Below are 20,553 nucleotides of genomic sequence, written 5' to 3'. Positions count from 1 at the left end.
ATGAAAGTAAAATTAGGAGACTCTGACAAGACGTCCCTCGGACACACCAAAGCACTCAGAAACGTAAATCCTTTGTAATTTAGAAGACTTTGACAATACGTGGTTATAGTGGATTGTGAAAGCAGATTCTTATAAATTACCCAAAACGTGTTTCATGGTTTGTTCTTTATTCTCCATTATCTCTTCAGTTTCTATTCACGGGACCTGATGACCATTACTGAGAATATTTGGCTGACCGTGGTGACTCACTGTACCAACTGCCAACAAATTTATATTTAGTAAAGTAAGAAAAAGTTTGATAAACCCTTTCATCTCCTATTCTCCTGTACATAAGTTAATGAAATTTCTAAGAAAAGCAAGTAGTGTCTCCGGGAAACTAGAAAACAATTAAGCAAAGCCACTTCTCCAAATACTTTTCTTCCAACAACAAATGACAAAAAAAGTTTCAATCCTTTTCAATTTTGTTAAAGTCTCACACTAAGTAGGTATACTCAAACTTACTGATTTATAAAATGTTATAGTCATCTTATTTAACAAGATTTTATTAGATGAGAAGTGAAAAATCCTCTTATTCAAAGGGAACCCATCACAAATTCTATCAAACTTTATTTAAAAAAAAAAACTTCATACCTTTTTTCCATATCAATCCATTCATACATCACAAGGATGACATCACCTATTCAATAATTTCAAAATCTAAGTGCATGATTCAACTTTAATTCCTAACCGTGAACATTAAAATATATTTTATGTACATTTTATTTTCTGTTAAACAAATATTTTGTCTAAGCTTTTTGACACACCAGCCTCAACTATTCGTTACTTTATTTATCTTTCTTCTTGGGACCGGAGTCAGAGACCCACATACGTTAATGGTGGAACGCCGCCATGCATGTGATGTGAGCACTGAGCATCAAGAATACTAAGTTGAGAATGATTTAATCCAGAATTTTTTGTCAACTATAATCTAGGTCTTGCATTGTAATATATTAGGATTTACTTCCTTCAATTTAGCACACATTTATATAATCGATTTGTACTGAATAATGCTGAAAATTAATACTGCACATTTATTTGAACTGATGCTTGCCATGAGGAGAAAAGCATCCGTTAACAGAAATTCTCCCGGTCAAATAATGAATCTTTCCGCTTCACGGTATGTTACATGTCAAAACAATGAAGAAACTTCTAACCATTTGTTCCTCCATTGCCGCCCAGTGGCGGCTTTTTTGTAGGCTAAATCATGCATTGAAGTAAAAATTAAGTAGGTAACTCCCAGAGTTGCCCTTGTTTACTTATGGAGACTATTGTGACTGGCAAAGACTTTTTTGAAATGTGCAGTTCTTACTCTTTTGTACGTCTAACATTATTGTTGGCGTTCGGCATGATACCTCCTTTTTTTTATTTATTTATTAAAACCGGATAGGAGTTTTCTGTTTTTTGTGGTTTTATGGGCTGATGTAATCTCTCTTTTTAGTGTTCATATTGCATAGTTTACCCAAGACTTGTTAAGTTTTTGAGATTTTTGTAAAGATTTAATTCTTCTACAGTAGATTCCGAGACCACCTTTGTATATTTAAACTATATTTTAATATACTGGTGTTTCCTATAAAATAAAATAAAAATGAGAGTAAAAGTATTTTTAGTGGTTTGATAGTAACAAGGCGCGTTTGGTTCGAGGTTATATGAGATTATTAAGGTTAAGGCATCTTATATTACTTTATTATCATATTTGATTGTCAAGTAATATAAAATACCAGTAATCTTCAAATATCAATAGTGGTTGCTATTGGTAATATTGAAGGTAACCTCATTACCTCCATTTTTTAAGGTATTTTAAGATTACATGAGTTATCTTTTTTGTTACAATTTTATCCCTTATTAATAAAATTTTAAGATAATAATGCCCTTATTTTTAAATTTATTTACAAGAATATGCTTTTACTATTTCACCTCAATTAAATAACCTTTTGGACGAAATTACCTTTGAATTCAAAACAAATTTATGGCCATTTTCTGTCAAATACCTGGCCGTCAAAGGCCATCGATGTGTCGATCTCTGGCTGTGTCGATCTTTGTAAGACTGATGAAGATGAGTTTTGTATATATAATAATAATAATAATACTCATCTTTTTTTGTGTTTTTTGATCTTTTTTACATGAATATATACTATTTTTAAGTGTGAACATCCTGGAGTTTTTAAAACCAAAGTTCTGGCTTTTGGTCTTTTACCTTGTGAAAGTGGCGATCACTAGACCTTTTGCTAATATTCACTTTGATAGTAACAATCATCGTTTTAATTAAAAAATTGAATCGTTACCCCTGTGCTTAAAACTGACTATTAAATGTTTTATTAGGTTTGTTTAGTATAAAAAAGGAGAACTAGCTAGATGAAAACAAAAGGAGAGTTCAATATCTTTCTCAATAAAATTTCTTTATCTTTTTCCCTAATATATCAACCTGAGCTTTAATGGCTCTAGTATGACTATTTTTCTTAATAAAAAGCAGATTCTTATAAATTGTCCAAAACGTGTTTCATGGTTTGCAAAAAAGGCATTATTCTTATATAATTGTTTTATCAGCAACTTTATTCTTCGTCAATATCTCATTAGTTACTGTTCATGGGACCTGCTGATTTCATTACTAGAATAATTGAGACTTGACCATTGACCTCATCATCTCCTGTTGATCCTTCATGGGATACCATTTGTTTTGGGTCTTTGGAAAGTATTATATGATTTGGCCTCTTCTTGGGATTTTTTACACTACGTTTTTTGGCTTATTAAGTTGTATGAATTTCTATTTCTCACTTCTTTCTCTTTCATTTGTGTATGTAGGCTACAAGTTAAATCACATTGACATTGTATTTTTTTTTTTTTTTTATGTGATTGATGATTTAATCCACATGTCATTAATCTCAGTGGCTGAAGCAGTCACAGTGCAGTCTGGGTCAACTTTTTAAAAAAAATCAATAATCATTTTTTTTAAATGAGTAATTAATACAAAATCATTCTAAAATCAATATAATAATTTAAAAAAATTTAAAAGCTTATTACAATAAAAAATAATTTAATTTATATGTAATATATTTATATCTAAATTATGTATTTATCTATCATACATATTCATAATTATTAAAAAAAAAATCTCTTTTCTAACTCTTATTATTTTTTTTTTAAATCTCAAATCGCCCCTTATAAATTGAGAAAAACAAAAATTCATACATCATGAACAACGATAATCGTAAGCATTTATCGTGGTGCCTGATTCAGTGTGGATTCAACAATGATAATAGTCTTCATTGTTGCAAGATTTTCATTTCATTTCAAATATTGTCATAATTAAATGGGTTTCTCAAACAAAAATATGACATAAAAATAACACAAAATTATGACATCTTGTTGAAGAGAGTGAACGTAGCTTATCCAATTTAGATAAGTGAACCACGGTAAAATATGTGTTGTGTGGATGTTCTTGATTTTCTTGTATTTTGTGTGCTTGATTGATTTGTGTGTTTTGTTAATTGGGTACAACACATCTTAACCCATCACGACGCAATGACTTCAACCTGTCAATTCAAACAACCACCTTCCATGAAAATCTTCCATATTATGCCAGATTTATATCACTGTTTTAAAAATCGGACTGGTCCTTACCTGATCAAGAGGCTGATTTTCGGGTTGATCGGTCCAACCAGTCGGTCTAACTGATATACAACAGACACATCTTTGAATAATTTTCAATCCTTATAAGTTTGAAAACCTAAAAATATACCCCTAAAATTGATGTATGGGTCCTCATATGTAGGGGTGTTTGGTTCCGGGTACCCTGCACTTTTTGAAGGAACCGGAACCGACGGTTCCTTGAAATTTGGAACCAGAACCAGAACCGACGGTTCTGGTTTCTAGGTACCCAGAATAAGAACCTATAACAAAAGTTCCGGTTCCGGTTCTGGGTACCCTATAAAATTACATGATGCCCCAAAAGTTTTTAAAATAGCAAAAAAACCTTAAAAACTTACAAATACCCCCCACCTGGCATTTGTTAACAAAAATAAAATTACAAATTATAAATTCAAAATTACAAACTCCATTACTTTGTAAATGTAGATTCTCAAAAATCAAACCAACTTACTTTAAATGTTATGAAATATAAATATAAATGTATTCACATTACTTTTTCTACAAAAGTTTTTATTAACTCCCATAATCTTTAATTTTATTTTATATTAGTCTCGGTTCCTGGTTCTTAGTTCTGGTTCCGGTTCCTAACTATAGGAACCGGAACCGCACAGTAACGGTTCCAAAAATTTGGAACCGGAACCTACCTATTGACGACTGGTTCTAGGTAGGAACCAGAATCAAACCCAGGGTACCCACCGGTTCTGGCTCCAACCGATTCTTTTGAACACCCCTACTTATATGTATGAAAATAACCTGCAATCTTTATTATTAATTATTTTTTCTCTCTCCCATCACTTTCATCTTTCTCCTTTTTTTCTCTCTTCCCATCACTTTCACCTTTCTCCCTTTTTCTCTCTCCCCATCGAATTCTTCTTTCTCCTTTTTTTTTTCTCTCCTCGGTCACTTTCTTTTTTCTTCTATCCCTTTCCCCTCTTTCTTTGGTAATTTTTTTCTCTTCTCTTTCTTCTTCCTTCCCCTCCCCTTACTTCTTCTTCTTTACACGGTAGATTGTAGAGTAAGTGAAGAAAAATAGAAGATGAAAATGGAAGATGCAATTTGACCTTTGGAGATGAAAATGATATTGAAATAAAATGAAGAGCGCAATGAAATAGAGAATGAAACGGTGCTGCAAATCTGGTTTAGGAATTAGAGATCAGATTACCCCAAAATAGTGAACTATTTTAAGATCCAAACCAGTCGAACCGACGGCTTTGTATTGTTCTACCAGTCTAAAGCAGGTTTTATGCCTTTTCCGATTTTCATGTTAACTCGGACCGGAGTTCAAGGCTAGGTCCTGGTTGAACCAGTCGGACCAGCCGGTCTGGTCCGGGTTTTAAAACAGAGATTCATACAACTCCAAAATTGCACTTTAAAAAGCCAACTCAAAAGCTGACTTACAAATAGGCTACATTTGTCATAACTCATCCATGAGCCATCAAAAAGAAACACCATATTATATAAATTTCATTAAATAAAGTTATATATGGCTATATGCACACCATATATAGACGGTTGAGGTTTTAATTTCTAAATAAAATAAAACTTACAAGTATGGAAGCTTGGGGATAAAATATTTAGATAAAACTCATATAACATCTTTTATAAAAGATGAATACATATTTTGTTGTTTTGGCCCTTGTGGGTAATAGATAATTAAATCATCTTAAGGATCATTGACTCTTTTACCATTTGAGTGTTTCAACAATCTATATTTATAGGTGTGATAGAATTATCCAACTTGCCTAAACCTCTTTTTCTTAAATATTAAAATAATGGTGATAATTATCTTTAAAAAAGTACTCTAATTTTTAATCCAAATAGTAAAATTATCTAGTTAGAATTATTTTGCTTCCATAATAATTGACTTTTTGAAATTGTAAATGAAAACCTAGCTTCGCATTCTGAAACACTCGTAATTACAATGAGTATTGAGACATAAAAAATGTTATTCCAAAGAAGCCTGCGTTTTCAACCCTCAAGTACAGGCAGGCAAATTATGGTTAGCGTAGCATAAATTTGTTGGACTAGACCTTAGATTCTCAGAGGCAAAAACTACATAATTCTCATCATTTTGAAATCTAAAGAATTGAATTAGTGCCCTCCTTTTGACTGTCTCGTGAAAAAAAAGACACTGAATTAATATTAGGGAATGCCATATCGCTGGTATTATGGTGTGTTGTAGTAGAAATTTGTTGAATTAAACACAGCTTCACAGCTTGTGGGAACGTCGATGCTAGTTTTTTGATTTCCTGAAACGAGACGGAAGGCTTTTAATCAAGTACCGAGTTTCGTGAGGCCCTACATTATTGGTTGTATGACTTATCCACCTGATGGGCCTGACTGGTTTTCATTGCGGGCGTTTGTTGTTTGATTTGAACCATAAAAGAGAAACACCATATTATATAAATTTCATTAAATAAAGTTATATGCACATCATCTTCTTCTAATCTTTTAAATTTATTCTGAACCGAACCAAAATAAAAGATTGGTAATCTACAAAACATCAAAACAGTAAGATCAAAAATATCAAATATTAATTTGTTATGTACATTAAGGAAATGAAAGAGTTTTAATATAATATATATAGTCATAACTAATATAAGAAAGAAATAAAACATTAGTCCTATTCTAGGCTAGTATCCTCATGATTCTCAATTACTGGAACGAAGGGATTGAAGACCAATCTGGCTACGACAATGAATCCATTGTACACATATAAAAAGAAAAGCAGGTTCATGTCAGGTTAATGAATCCATCAGATGGTGGGTTTCCACCAATATTAAATTGAAAGCTTTTCTATAGGATCAGTTAAATACTAATTAATGCCAACTAAAAGGGTGGGTTCATGAATTTATTGTTTTATTTCATTTAGTTTGCTGTTCATTGATTTCAGGCATCTACCAGTCGTTGAATCACTATGATTGTTTGTTGATCACCATAGAATAAGTGTCACAAACCCATCGCAGTGAATCGATTGTACACATTGTTAAACAAAAGCAGGTTCGTGTCAGGTACTCAGGTTAATGAATCCATCACATGGTGGATTTTCACCAATATTAAATTGAAAGCTTTTCAATAACTATTAATGCCAACTAAAAGGGTGGATTCAGGAATTTATTGTTTTATTTCATTTACTGTTATTTTAAATCTTTGTCTCAGTTAAAAAATCTTATTAGATCATTTTTTTATCTTTTATTTTGATAGGAACTTAAATTTAAGAAATTATATTATAATCTCCTCTAAAAAAATCTATTCTTACTATTTTAATTTAACAATTTTAAATGACTATATTATATTTTTTTTTTTTACTCTTATTATCACGTCCCCGAATCAGCTTTTACTTTTTAGAAATATTTTGGTTACTACGAGTCAGGTAACTTTTTAAGTCTTCTTCACCTACCCATATTAATGTGCAATAAAGTTTCAGTTGTCAGTATTATTGCCCTCGTAAACAACATCTTGTCAGAATAGTTTCTTTTACTCAAGATGTAAACAGCCTTACAACACATGTCACTCAGCTGGAAATCAGCCGGCTCGAAACTTAAATGCCTTGTTCATCTTTCCTTCTCTTCCACGGTAGTTAGTAAATACGGGTACGGCAAAAAAAACGATACAAAAATTTTATGGGTATAATACGATAAATAATAAAAAATATGTTTGTAAAAATTCGGTCATAAAACTCGGATACGAAAAAAATACGATTAGGATATATACGGGTTTAATACGACACATTGTCAATAATATGTTTTTAAAAATACGTCAATATCATTTTTTTTTTTAGCACTTTTCAAAACATCCCCATTTAAATAATCCATTGTGGTCGACCCTACAATTTATTTTCCTTTTAATTTAAAGTATATTTGAACAATAACTAAGACTAGTATTTTTATCCTTAATTTTATAGCTACGCATACAAAGTTTGGATTCCAATTAGTATAGTTGTTGTTTTTCTGAATTTAATTGGACAGTACATCAAAGGTCAATATAATAGTGTTATGAAATCTAAAAACATGACAAAGTGCACATGGGTTTACAATTTGCAGTTGGCGTTGGTTGTAAACTGATGGTTTGTTGTTTTTTTCTTCTTCTTTAAGTATCTGCCAATTCCAAATCCAAGCCCGACAATATTATTTTTATGAATTCATGCTTTTCTTTTGCAGTTTTGCCTTTAACTTTTGCTTTCATAGATGATCTTTAGTCTTTTCATTTTGAACCATACAACACAAAACAACAGAACTAAATGAAATATTATGTTAAAACAGATACCAATATAACTCTCACAAGCATTTCATCAAATATGTTTCAAACAAATCTATCAATCCACCAACATAACAAATCCATCAATCCACCAGCCCCTATTACTACTACTCACACACCAACACAAACACAAACAAATCACCAACACAAGATTCAAAGAGAGTAAAAAGAGAAGAGAAGAAGTGTGTAGCTTGAGGCTTGAAGAGTGAAGTCTTGGACTTAAAGCTTGGAGAAGAGAGTTAAAATTTAAAAAGAGAAGAGAAGAAGAGATCAAGACTCAGAGTCAAGAGATGAAGAAAAAAGAGTTGAATTGTTGAAGATTTGAAGAAGAGATGAAGACTGTGGAAGAGAGAACCGAGAAAGAGGAGAAGAGATATTTTTTTAATTTTAGTCAAACCGCACAAACGACGTCGTTTTGCCTTATCATGTATTATTTTTTTGTCTGCAAAATTCGGCAATAATTCGGGTATAATTCGCGAATATACGGATAGGGTATATAATTCGTGAATTATACGGCAGCCCTAATAAAATACGTGAATTCGTGTTTTATACGCGAATTATACCGTATAATGCGTATAAAACGCGAATTTACTAACTAGACAGTTCCACCAAGTCTATAATTTGGCTTAAATCAATATTCACGTGGTGGGTCCCCACCGTAATCAATTCTATATATTCAATTTTAATTTACAAATTAAGGGAATTAGGTAACGTTGGAACTGAAAAATGGTTATTTATTATTTAACTGAGGCGTAAAATCGTAATCTCTAAAACATTCTCCCTTAAAAAAATTAATTATTATTTCCACAAAAGTGTTACAATAATATTTTTTAAACGACTTTTTCTATATGGGAAATCTATTTTTAGCAACAACGTCCAACCTCATAAAATCTTTTATAGATTCTTCAATTATAGTGTTTACTCCTTTTTACTTTGATCAGAATATCATGTTTCATAATCATTTTCACTATGTTTGGCTTACTATTTTTATCCAGATTCTAGATCCTATTTTCCAAATAACTTGGCTTACTATCCAGAATATTACTCTATTTTTTTAATTACTTTAGACCCCATAAGATTATTAATTTCATCAATACACCCCAAAAAAAAGTTTAAAAATTATCAAAAACACCCCGCAACCCATACTCGCAGATTCCGGCAACCACCATCGGTGGTAGCCGAAATCTATACAACGGCCACCCTGCCGACCATAAATGGCGGGAAGTTCACCGATCTGGCTTTTTCTGACCAGATCCACCACGGATTTGGCCGGGAAAGGCCAGATCTGGCCGTGGACGACGGCCAAAGAAATGACCGTCGTTGAGGTCAACGACGGCCAAAGGGCCGTCGTTTTGGCCTTTTTCGGCCGTCGACGGCCACGGCAGGCCGTAGATCTGGCCTTTTCCGGCCAGATCTGTGTGGATCTGGCAGAAAAGGCCATAACGACTCATTACGACACAGATCCACCGGTCTATGTCGTAACGCGATTTTCCGGCCAGATTCCGGCGGTGGTGGCCAGAATCTGGCACTACAGGTGGTGGGGTATTTTTGTCAATTTACATGTTGGGGGTATTATAAAATTAGCAAACTTAGGGGTTTTTCTATAAATTTTTAAATTTTACCTCGTAATCTCCCATATTCAATTACCAAAAAAGAGACTCCGGTGGTTTCTACAGAGTCTACCATGCATGACAACAGTGACGGAACAACAATTATCAGATTTAAGTCTCCAGCAACTCCCAGTGCTCCACCTTTGAGTTTTCGACAAACTCAATTCATGATTACTCCGGTCAGACCCACTACCACAGTACGGGAACCTGGACTTTCCATTCATTCTTTTCAACAATCTGGTGCTCCTGTCTACCATCAATATGATCCAGTCACTGGTCACACTCATTTGATCTTGACTGCCAATGCTCGGAATGCCATAATGATCCTATTTGGGAAATCGATGAGCATTATCTTCCAAGACGAAACATTTCAACCAGAAAAAGAAGAAAGCTCGTTGCAGTCAAACTGATCTTCATTCCCGCTTTGAAGATCATGATCCTGAAGTTGGTCTTCTTGGTCAACCATCTGGTAAATTGATATTATGTCAAATATTCTCCATCGGCCAGAAAAGATTCACCATCCAGCAATCCCTCATGGGACATCCCTCCGAAACCTAACCCAAATCACCTTTAAAACTATCCAAACCTGCCAAATCACCTTACTTCAAACAACCTTTACCATGTTATCAACAGTCTCTGCGGTGGATTGCCAAAGAAAATAAACCAACCCATTCACCCCTTGCTCATACTCCACTTGTTCAGTCCGTCATGATGATCTAATCCCTGACCCCACAAGACAGGACAACATTCAATTATGACACAGATTTTCCTTCCCTCAAGAAACTGCCACTCAACAACCAAAAGTGATTCCTTCCAAAGCTATACAGCCTGATGGATCCACACCCAAACTCTCCCAAGCTGAAGTAGTTCTCAATTGGCAAACTGAAAATGCTTTAGCCCAAAATAAACCATGACCAGACTGAACAAAAACTGGATTTAGTAGCTCATCAGGTGGACTCTCAGTCTCAGAACCAAACTCTGCTGATTTCTCGGCTACAAAAGCAAATTGATCATCTCCAAAACCGATTGATCAGCTCCATCAAGAATTAATGCACATTGTCAGCAGCTCTCATGGCTATTCAGCTCAGTTTCTTCAGAAGGAAGCAGAAATGAAGTCATTAAAAACCAAATGGCATCGCTTCAGCAGGAATATCTTAAGCAAAAACTCAGACAACCACAGACTTTCCCTGAAATGTCATTAGTACAAACCCGTTTGATTCCACAACAGCATGGCCACAACCCTCTTTTTCCCCATTCCCAAAAATTAGCCAACCATTGGTCTCACCTCATATACCTTCTGGTGCTGTTCAAGCTTTTGGCAACACTGAACAATTATATGCAAGCTTCGTAAAGAACGTGATGAAAAGATCAAGCTGGAACGAGAACAAAGAAGAGAGAAAAGTATTCTGCTAAACGCGGACCCCATCCGCTGATATTCCTGACTTTTCTCTTCCAGTCACTCAGATCCTCCATCTCCTAAGCCTTAGCGTCCTTTATCTAAGGATAAGGCTCCAATGCACATAATGATGTGGAAGACCGCCAACCTTCTGCTAATCCCGACTCTTCCGAAAATCTGTCTCCTCCAATTTATGAGCTCTTTTTGCGAGACATGGCAGAAAGGCAACGTCTTGCCGCTTCGGGTCTTTCTCAGGATTCTCTATCAACCTTCCAAACAGAATCAGAATCAGAAGCCACTATACCTTCACCTGATGAATCATTTGAAAGTGAATTTGACTCTGATAGTGATACTTCTGATCAACATCCTCATGTTTATCCCCAACTGATGACGCATCAACCTGAATCGTCCAGACCACCTGTTGTTTCTGAGGTCGATGATGAGATGCCTGAAGGTGATGACTCCCTTCCAGATTCTCCGCCTATGTATCGACAATCTCGTCATACTCCGGCTGAACGTGACTCTTATACAGCTTCAGCAAAGCTCAACACTTTTACTGTCGATGATCTTCCTCCACACAAATGGGAACTCGAATGTATGAATTTCAGGCTTGGTTACAAGCTGAGATGCTGAAACCTAATGCCCAAGTCTCTACTGTACTTACGCAGTTTACAGCTAGATTTGGAGGCATTCTCCGTGATTGGTGGATAAGTCTTCAGGAGTATAGACAAAATTTGTTCATCCAAATGCCAGATATCACAACAAGCCCTGTATCTCATGTATGATGAATTCTGTGGATTACCTCATCTTTATGAGATCAAGTCGAGAAGAATATTTTAAAATGCGATGCTGTTCTCTCAAAAAGAAAGATCTTGACAGGCATTATAAAGAGATGGTAAAAAGGTATCATATACTTAGGGGTATGGATGATCCTAATATGAAGCAAGCCTTTTTGGCATCAATTCCTGAATCCCTAAGTCATGAAGCTACAAGCTTATGCAGTCCCAGAACAAACAACTTGGCTCCACTTCTCTTGGTGAAATTTACCAGTTTGTTATTCTTGCTCTGGAAAAGCTCTGTTCTCAAAAACAATTTTTTGATGATTATATGAAGCGTTCTAAACAGCTGACAAAGGTTTGTCAACGCCCAGACTTGCAAATCAAGTGCAAATCAGATCGCTCATGTTCTTGTCCTACCAAGAAGAAGTTTCATTCTAGACGTGTCAAGTTTTCTCCACCTAATGCTCCGGCTCGACGCAAATTTCGCCGATTCAGAACCGCAAGTTTCTTCGCAAAAGGAACGTAAAGGCAAACGGTCTAATCGGTGTTATTTATGCAACCGCGGGTCATTTTGCCAAAAATTGTCCAAACAAGTCTAAGCAGTCAGTCAAAATGATGCAACAACTTCTAGCTCACAGATATCGATTTTTCTGATGATGATGTTGAAAGTTGGTTTTCAATGGATGACGAACCCACCTCAGACACCATTTTCCAGTTTGCACCACTGATACTGAGTACTCTGATTCAGATGATTGTCACTATTTCTACCATATCCAACAAGCACCACAATCCCTTCCCTCATTAGCCTTCTCATGTCACATACCTACAGCAAAAGTTCAGATCTTCCCTACTAATACTCAATCCTGTTTTAGTCATTGCATTCTTTGATACTGGTGCTACTCGTACTATTATCAATCCTAAGATCCTTCCAGCCTCTCAGTGGAAACCTCATCAGGAAATATTCTACACTGCTAATAGTGGACTTTCATTACTCATCTGATCAGCAAACCATTAAAATCTAAATTTTCCAGGCTGTTTACATTTCATAAAGTTCTCGGTTCCGATCTACCTGGCAAAGACAGGTTCTAGGTTTTGATGTTATTCTAAACTCAGTAAACTTAGAATCCTCCCTGATGGTGTTCGTTACAAGATGTTTTTCCAATCCTGGACACCAGCCTAATTTATTCCAGATTGAGGGCAATCCTATTGAGACAGTCAAGAACCAGCTTATTTCCCGTTCTTGCGCAGATTCTCATGCTGATTTTCTCACTAAATGTGCTCATCCATTATGGAAGAATTCGGAATTCTTTATCCGTCTTCCATTCATCAAGAGCGAAGATATCAATCCACTAAAGCTAGTCATTCCGGCATGTCACGGAACATCTCAGTCTCGCCCAACAAGAATGTACTCAGCTTTTATCTCAGGGATTGCTTGAACCCACAGACTCTCAATGGGCATGTGAAGCCTTTTATGTCAATAAACGAGCAGAACAAGCCAGAGGAAAACTCAGACTTGTCATCAATTATCAGCCATTGAATTTCTTTCTCCGTGATGATAAATTTCCTCTGCCTTCCAGAAGTTCTTTTTGCAAATCTCCATAATGCAAAGATGTTTTCAAAATTTGACCTCAAAGCTGGCTTTTGGCAACTGGAATTCATCCTGATGATCGTCATAAGACTGCTTTCTGTATACCAATCACCACTACCAGTGGACAGTCATGCCTTTGGACTAAAAGTCGCTCCTTCCCTGTTTCAGAAAGCCATGACGAAGTTTTTGCTCCCCTTCTGCATACATGTCTCATTTATATCGATGATATCCTTCTCTTTTCAAAAGACGAGGAATCTCATATACGTCTTCTTCGTGACTTTGCTGATATCACACACCTATGGTATCATGCTATCTGAGAAGAAAATGCAATTGGGCAAACAAAGATTGATTTTCTCGGTATGGTGATTGCTGATGGCAAGTATGATCTTCAACCTCATATTGCTAATGAATTGCAAAAATTCCCAGATGTTCTCACAACCAAGAAAGAAATACAACAATTCTTGGGAATTGCCAATTACATGCGCTGTTTCATCCCCAACATTTTCGTTTCACTACTCCACTTTCCCAGATGCTTAAGAAGAATCCTCCAGACTGGTCTGAAAAGCAGAAACAGCAGTCAAGAGTCTCAAGCGCTCATCCTTCCATACATAGCCATTGAAGATCCCTTCTTCGGGGAAACGCATTCTTCAGACGGATGCTAGTGACACTCATTGGGGTGCAGTACTTTTGGAACAAGATGACGACAAGGTACGACATCTGTGCGGATACCAGAGTGGACAATTCAAACCACACCCAGCAGCATTATCATTCTACTTTCAAGGAAGTATTAGCAGTCAAAAATGCCATTGAAAGGTTTGAATTCCACCTTGTTGGACATCATTTCTTTGTTGAAACGGATATGAAGTCTTTTGATCAAATGCTTCGTTTCCATAAGAAAAAGGTTCCACATCAACAGTTACTTCGCTGGGCAGAATGGTTCAGTAAATATTTCTTTCATCGTCCAGCATATCAAAGGCACACCAACACCATTGCAGATTATTTATCCAGACCTAAAACTAAACAAGTTGGTTTCCTGAACCCTAGATCCAAACCTCTTCCATGTTTTATGTTCCAACCATTACCCCAGTCCAGTTCCTGTTCATCATCCTCTTCACCACACCGTCCTCCCGATGTACCTCCTGAATTTGATGACTTGTTCGAACTCGTACCATTGATGAAAATGCTACCCCCCTCTTGTTTTCTTACCAACTTCAATGCATTGAAAAATGTGGTCAATCCATGTATGATATGTTAGGGGCCATCCAGATTACCCTTTTTCAAAAATCTTTTGTTTACCTCCAGGTCTTGATATCATATTTCCAGAAGAATTATTATGGTTCTTTTGGTATATGTTACATCAATACCACATTGCCGTTAATTCCTGATCCATTATATGTTGAAAATAATTTCCCAATACCAGTCAACCTAACCCCTGAATTGCACTCTTTGATGACTTTTCTCCGATGGTTCAAAACCCTCGACAAATGGAAATCTGTGTTTGCTCATCAACTTGCCCGATACAAAGGTCCTAGTCTACCAAAATGGCATGGTCTATAATGTTTTTTCACAGACATCCTCTATCCGATCTGATGGCCTATTTTTTCTCACCATCAAGTCACCTTTCATCGGTCTTATCCATACGATCTTGTCCATAATATGTTTGATCATCCTGTTGAGACTAGATCAATTCAAAAAATCCTTTTTGAAAAAATCAGATCATTCAGATGCACTAGGCCATCCTTTCACGATGATGCTCCGTGGGAACTCTTTCCTCCAGACTACACTGAGAAATTGCTCCACGCCAAACAGACATGCATACGTTCCATCAATGCTCACTCCGATGACAATTCATCTTATCCAGAATGTGGTACCCAGACTCACAGCCAGATATGTGCAGGAAGAAGAGCTTCAGCAGTCTCGTGATTACTATCTCCATAAATCCAGACGACAACAATACATGAATGCACCACGTACATCTGCAACGCCAACGTCTCAGATTCCAGACATTTCTTCGGATACTCATCCAGATACATCTCCCCGACAAATCCCTGCTGACTGGATTCAATCAATGGGTTGTCTTGACTTCCAGGATGAAGAATCGTGGCACGTTACCAACTTGTCAGACGATTAAAGATCTGCGTGTCTTGAAATAAATGTAGTGTCCTTTATGTAAAATAGGAGTGGACTAAATGACAATTTGCTTTTCATTGTAATATCCCCGTAGCCATTGTAAAAAGTCAAGTATTGTAACCTTTTGTTTGTGGTCAACAATTGTAGGCTACTTAATGTAAAAAAAAAAAAAAAAAAAAAAAAAAAAAAAAAAAAAAATCCAAAGTCAAAAAGGTTTGTCTTGTATTTAATGCCTCATTTATGAGGGCTTGTTCCTTTGTATCTATAAATGAAGGTTTTCCCTTCCGGGAGGAGGAGGGAACTTGATTGTAAACTTTGCAAATACTTTTGTTTACTTCTCTCACTTTTCATTTCCAATTTTCTCTACACTTCCATACTTTCTCTACACATCTTTCCTATACTTCTTCCATGTTTCTTTCATATTCTAAGTTTTCTTCAACCTCAAGGGTGATGTAATACTCTGAAAATGTATAGATAGCAAAAGATCCCATATATGTTTTAATTCTTTAACATGTTTAATATTTATGTTTTACTTTATGTTCTTGTTCATGTTCTTCATTTATTTTTACGCTCTCCATTTATGTTGTTGTTTAATATTCACTAACCCTTTTAGATGATGTTAGAATCTGTGTGGGTGTACGTGTGTGTGGGATAAAAGGAGGGCCTTGACCATTTTTAGACCGATCGTTGTGTTGATTGGTTCCGCTTGGGTGGCTATCATAGTTTCCCACATGCATAAACTCCATGATTTTCTGACAGCATCTCTAAGGTCTAGTAACCCCTTCTCGAAGGTAAAAAAGATTAAAAGATAAAGTTAACCTCTATGTTGAAATATTAAAGAAAGAGAGGGCAAACAGAATTTAATTAATTTTAGCTGTCTGTCTTAAGAAAACTCTGCTTAGTGTTGACTTCCAATAATATATATATTTTAAAAAAAATAAAAATACATTATTTTAAACTAAGCTTTTGTTTTTTTTTGGATAAAAGAAAATTTTATAAAGAATAAAATATACAACCTACCTAAACAGGGGATACCTCTTTACATTTAATTTTATCCACAAAAATCATTCATACATCACAAGGATGACATCACCTGGATGAAATCACCTATTTCAATAGTTTCAAAATCTAGGTGCATGATTCCACTTAATTCCCAACCTCAATTATTTGTTACTTTATTTATTTTTATTCTCGAGACCGGATTCAGAGACCCACATACTTTAATGGTGGTACGCCCCCATGCATATGATGTGATGTGAGCATCAAGAATACGAATTTGAAATTTCTATAGAGAAAATGATTTAATCCACCCTTAATTATTGGTCAATTATAATCTAGGTTTAGCATTTGAATATACAATTAAGACCGGATAAATTAATATAAGGAAATTTATTAAATTATCAATATATTATTTAATCTTATAAATTAATAATTTACCAAAACATTCTTTATTTTATTTTTTCAAAACATTGAACTTAGTACATGTATATATTATATATAATTAAGATAAAGCTGAAGACGTTAGTTTTGTACTAAAGGTTGTCACACACCAAAGATATACTAGTTTTGTACTAAAGGTTGTCACACACCAAAGATATACTAGTTTTGTACTAAAGGTTGTCACACACCAAAGATGTACTCAAAGGAACAATTACATTGCATAATTTTCTCTTGCAATACAAGAACATTATACCAAATCTTCTTAATATACTAAGAAAAGTTTGAGATGGGGTCTAAGAAGATATCAATTTTAAGAGGAAACAAGTAACATTAGAGTTATAGTTTATAAAAGTTTTATAATTGAGTCATGTATATATATAATTTTGATGTATAAGGAGACTATTAATTTATATATCAAGTGGTACTAATGTGTTTTTTTAACGTACTATCTTAGAATACAAGCAAATCATTAATTTATCACATTGATCTCAAGGTAGGAATGACCAAAAATATTTTTTAATCAAGGTTTAATTGTATTAAGATTTATTCTCTTGAATTTAACGAACATTTATATAATGATTAACTGAGATCATCTGTACTGTTTATGGACTAAATTACCCTTCATTTTGATATTATTCCAGTTTTTAAAAATTAAAAGTCCAGATTCTGCCCCATTGACCATCTATATTCTTAAAATTTGTTTAACTCAATTTCTATATATAGAGTAACATCAATGTTGAATCTCCATGAAATTTCTCAAAGAAGAGGTGCAGTCAGGATTAACTAATTATGGCTGTTCATCTTAATTTGCATATCATAATTTTGTTAGTCTGGGCAATCAAAGCATCAGCAATTCATTGTCCGACGACTTGTGGTAATGTCAGCGAAATAAGATATCCCTTTGGAATTGGAAAAGGCTGCTACTTCAATGAATGGTTTGCAGTAACTTGTGACAACTCTTCGGGCTCTCCAGTACCTTTCTTCAGTAAAACGAAACTGAAATTAGCAGAAGACATCTCTCGTCGAAGCAACGGGATGGCCATTGGATTGAGCGCTTATGTGAATATATCGGAAGGTTTTAACCTGTCAGGAACGCCGTTTTCCTTTTCACATAAGCTCAATAAGTTCATTTCCAGGGGTTGTAATAATTATACCACGACGTTCGAAAGATATCAAATCAAGTCAACAAATGGGTGTCTGCCTATTTGTACTTGTGATCCTGCTAAAAATCATAATTGCTATGATTTCATGTGCACCGTTTCTTCAAGTCGTCAGTTTTTTTCTGATATAAGCGTTCCCAGGAACTGCAAATCTGCCGTCATGGTTGAGCAAGATTGGCTCAAGACAAACTACCTAGCCACTACCAATCCCAATGTTCTGAATGGAAGGGAACATGTTCCTGTAGTGATGGAATTCGGAAGATACATGGGGAGTTGTGCTGAATCATATTATTATAAATCAAATAAAACACTTTGTAACAAAGATAATTTTTGTCTAACACAATTAGACTCAGGCTATTTTTGTGTCTGCAGTCAGTCAAGAGGAAATCGTGATGAACAAGGCTGCACAGGTACGGATTTAAACCACGAAATGAAGTTAAAGTAATATTAGTCAAATTTAAGGGTTTCATTTCTGCATTTCTTCTATAGGTTTTTTAATTTTTTGGTGATCTTATTTGATATTTTCTCTCTTAATTATCTCTTTTTTGCGTAGGTAACTTGTTCTGTAATATCACAAGCCACAACGATTGCTCCAGTTCCACATGTCCTGATGGCTATGCGTCCAATATTTCTCATAAGGTTGATGGTAAACCCACGTGTTACCCAGCAAAAGCTTTTATGGCTCCCTCGGAAAGTCCCGGGAAGAACAAAGCTATCTCCATAGGTATGCATATCCATCAAAATATTCATCAAAATATTGTTAACGAGTGATCAATAACTTGATTATATGCATATACATATATATGTTCTTGTACTTGAGTTGTGCAGGTTTAAGCGCTGCGTTGGGAACGTTGTCCCTATCCCTTGGAGCGCAGAGTTTGTACAACTTCGTTAAAAGAATGATAGCAAACAAGGTTAAGCAAATATTCTTTAAGAAAAATGGCGGTTCGTTCTTACAACAACGCATGTCTTCCAATAACAGCATCATTGAGAAACCAAAATTCTTTACCGAAAATGAATTGGAGAGGGCAACTGACAGCTACAATGAGTGTCGAATCCTTGGTCAAGGAGGTCAAGGCACTGTGTATAAAGGAATGTTGAAGGAAGGAAGAATTATAGCTGTTAAAAGACTCAAGAAAGTGGCTGAAAGAGTTGATTTATTCATCAACGAGGTGGAAATTTTGTCGCAAATTAAGCATAGGAATGTGGTTCAATTTTTAGGGTGTTGTTTGGACGCTGAATTTCCCCTTTTAGCCTATGAATTCATTCCTAGCGGAACTCTTTTTCAGTATATTCATGACCAAAATCAGGAATTTCCACTCACTTGGGACTTACGCCTACGTATTGCCACAGAAGTTGCAGATGCTCTATCTTATCTACATTCAGCTACTTCTTCTGCACGTATAGATCATCGAGATATTAAGTCATCGAACATACTACTGGATGAAAAATATCGAGCAAAAGTTTCGAACGTTGGGACTTCAAGATCTATTCCAGTTGATGTTTACAGCTTCGGAGTGGTTCTTGCAGAGCTCTTAACTGGACAAGAACCTATTCGTTCAACTGACTCCAAAGAAACAGAAGATTTAGCAGCCTACTTTCTTCCGAAAATGGAACTGGAACGTTTGTTTGAAATCCTTGATGCTCGAGTTTCAAAGGATGACAGAGAACAAGAGATTATGACGTTTGCTAATCTCACAAGAAGATGTCTAGACTCAAATGGGAGTAAGAGACCTACAATGAGAGAAGCGGCAACAGAATTAGCAGGTATTAGAACATCCAACGGAGCTTCAAACCCGAAACAAGATCCTGAAGAGATTGATTGTGTTGAGATTGAGATTACATATGAAGTTGAAATCAGTTCATCGCATACTGAATCGATTTTGGAGAGTATCAATAGCCTTTGCTTTTAAGCAAGTGTGGCACTGTAGCAAAACAATTAATTTGTTTCTGGTTGTATGTATCTTATCCTATGTTGAACGTATTGTGTGCATACAGTTCTATTGTAAGTGTGGCAATGTAACAGAATAATTAATTTGTTTCTGGTTGTATCTTATCCTACGTTGATTGTTAAATGTATTGTGTTAGAAGTTCTACTTGTGTCCTCAAAATATCTTTTAGAAAATAGTTTATCATTATGTAATAGTAATTTGATATTTGAACTTTCCAACTGTTGCTAATTCTGATAGAAATAAAATTAAAAGTCTGAGGAAGAAAATAATGGAGGATCATCGACGCATGAATTTAATTAATTTTTATATTCAATAAGAATGGAAGCATGTGTATATTAGAGAATGATGGGTCAGCTGCCACACAAAAAGAGCAAAACCGAGAGAGCAACACCATTACATGCCCAACAAATCGTAACAGAATTCTCAACAGATTTGATCATGACATGTTGAGCTATACATATGCTTGGGGGCAATATTGTATATTCATTTTTCTGTTTTCTCATGTAAAGATTATTTTATTTCACTTGTATTAATAAGCCACTGTACACCTTTCACAT

General features: G+C 35.2%; 2 protein-coding genes across 2 annotated transcripts; both read left to right on the top strand.

Moving 5' to 3' along the window:
* Window positions 1-17,585: 17,585 nt before the first annotated feature.
* Window positions 17,586-18,520, top strand: LOC116144654 (wall-associated receptor kinase-like 8). Its single transcript, XM_031430112.1, has one exon. It carries the CDS (start codon window positions 17,674-17,676, stop codon window positions 18,487-18,489), a length of 816 nt encoding a protein of 271 aa, XP_031285972.1. The 5' UTR covers window positions 17,586-17,673; the 3' UTR covers window positions 18,490-18,520.
* Window positions 18,521-18,689: 169 nt separating this feature from the next.
* On the top strand, window positions 18,690-20,142 carry LOC116144653 (putative wall-associated receptor kinase-like 11). The gene has a single exon (XM_031430111.1). The coding sequence runs from the start codon at window positions 18,848-18,850 to the stop codon at window positions 19,955-19,957; it is 1,110 nt and encodes a 369-aa protein (XP_031285971.1). The 5' UTR covers window positions 18,690-18,847; the 3' UTR covers window positions 19,958-20,142.
* Window positions 20,143-20,553: the final 411 nt, after the last annotated feature.

Source organism: Pistacia vera, unplaced genomic scaffold (genome assembly GCF_008641045.1).
Source record: "Pistacia vera cultivar Batoury unplaced genomic scaffold, PisVer_v2 Contig45, whole genome shotgun sequence".
Classification (NCBI taxonomy): Eukaryota; Viridiplantae; Streptophyta; class Magnoliopsida; order Sapindales; family Anacardiaceae; genus Pistacia; species Pistacia vera.
This window is presented reverse-complemented; position numbering and strand designations above follow the sequence as displayed.

What these genes read in the sequence shown, in the direction of transcription:
- LOC116144654 (XM_031430112.1), top strand. Translation starts at nt 17,674, where the DNA reads ATGGCTGTTCATCTTAATTTGCATATCATAATTTTGTTAGTCTGGGCA.
- LOC116144653 (XM_031430111.1), top strand. Translation starts at nt 18,848, where the DNA reads ATGTTCTTGTACTTGAGTTGTGCAGGTTTAAGCGCTGCGTTGGGAACG.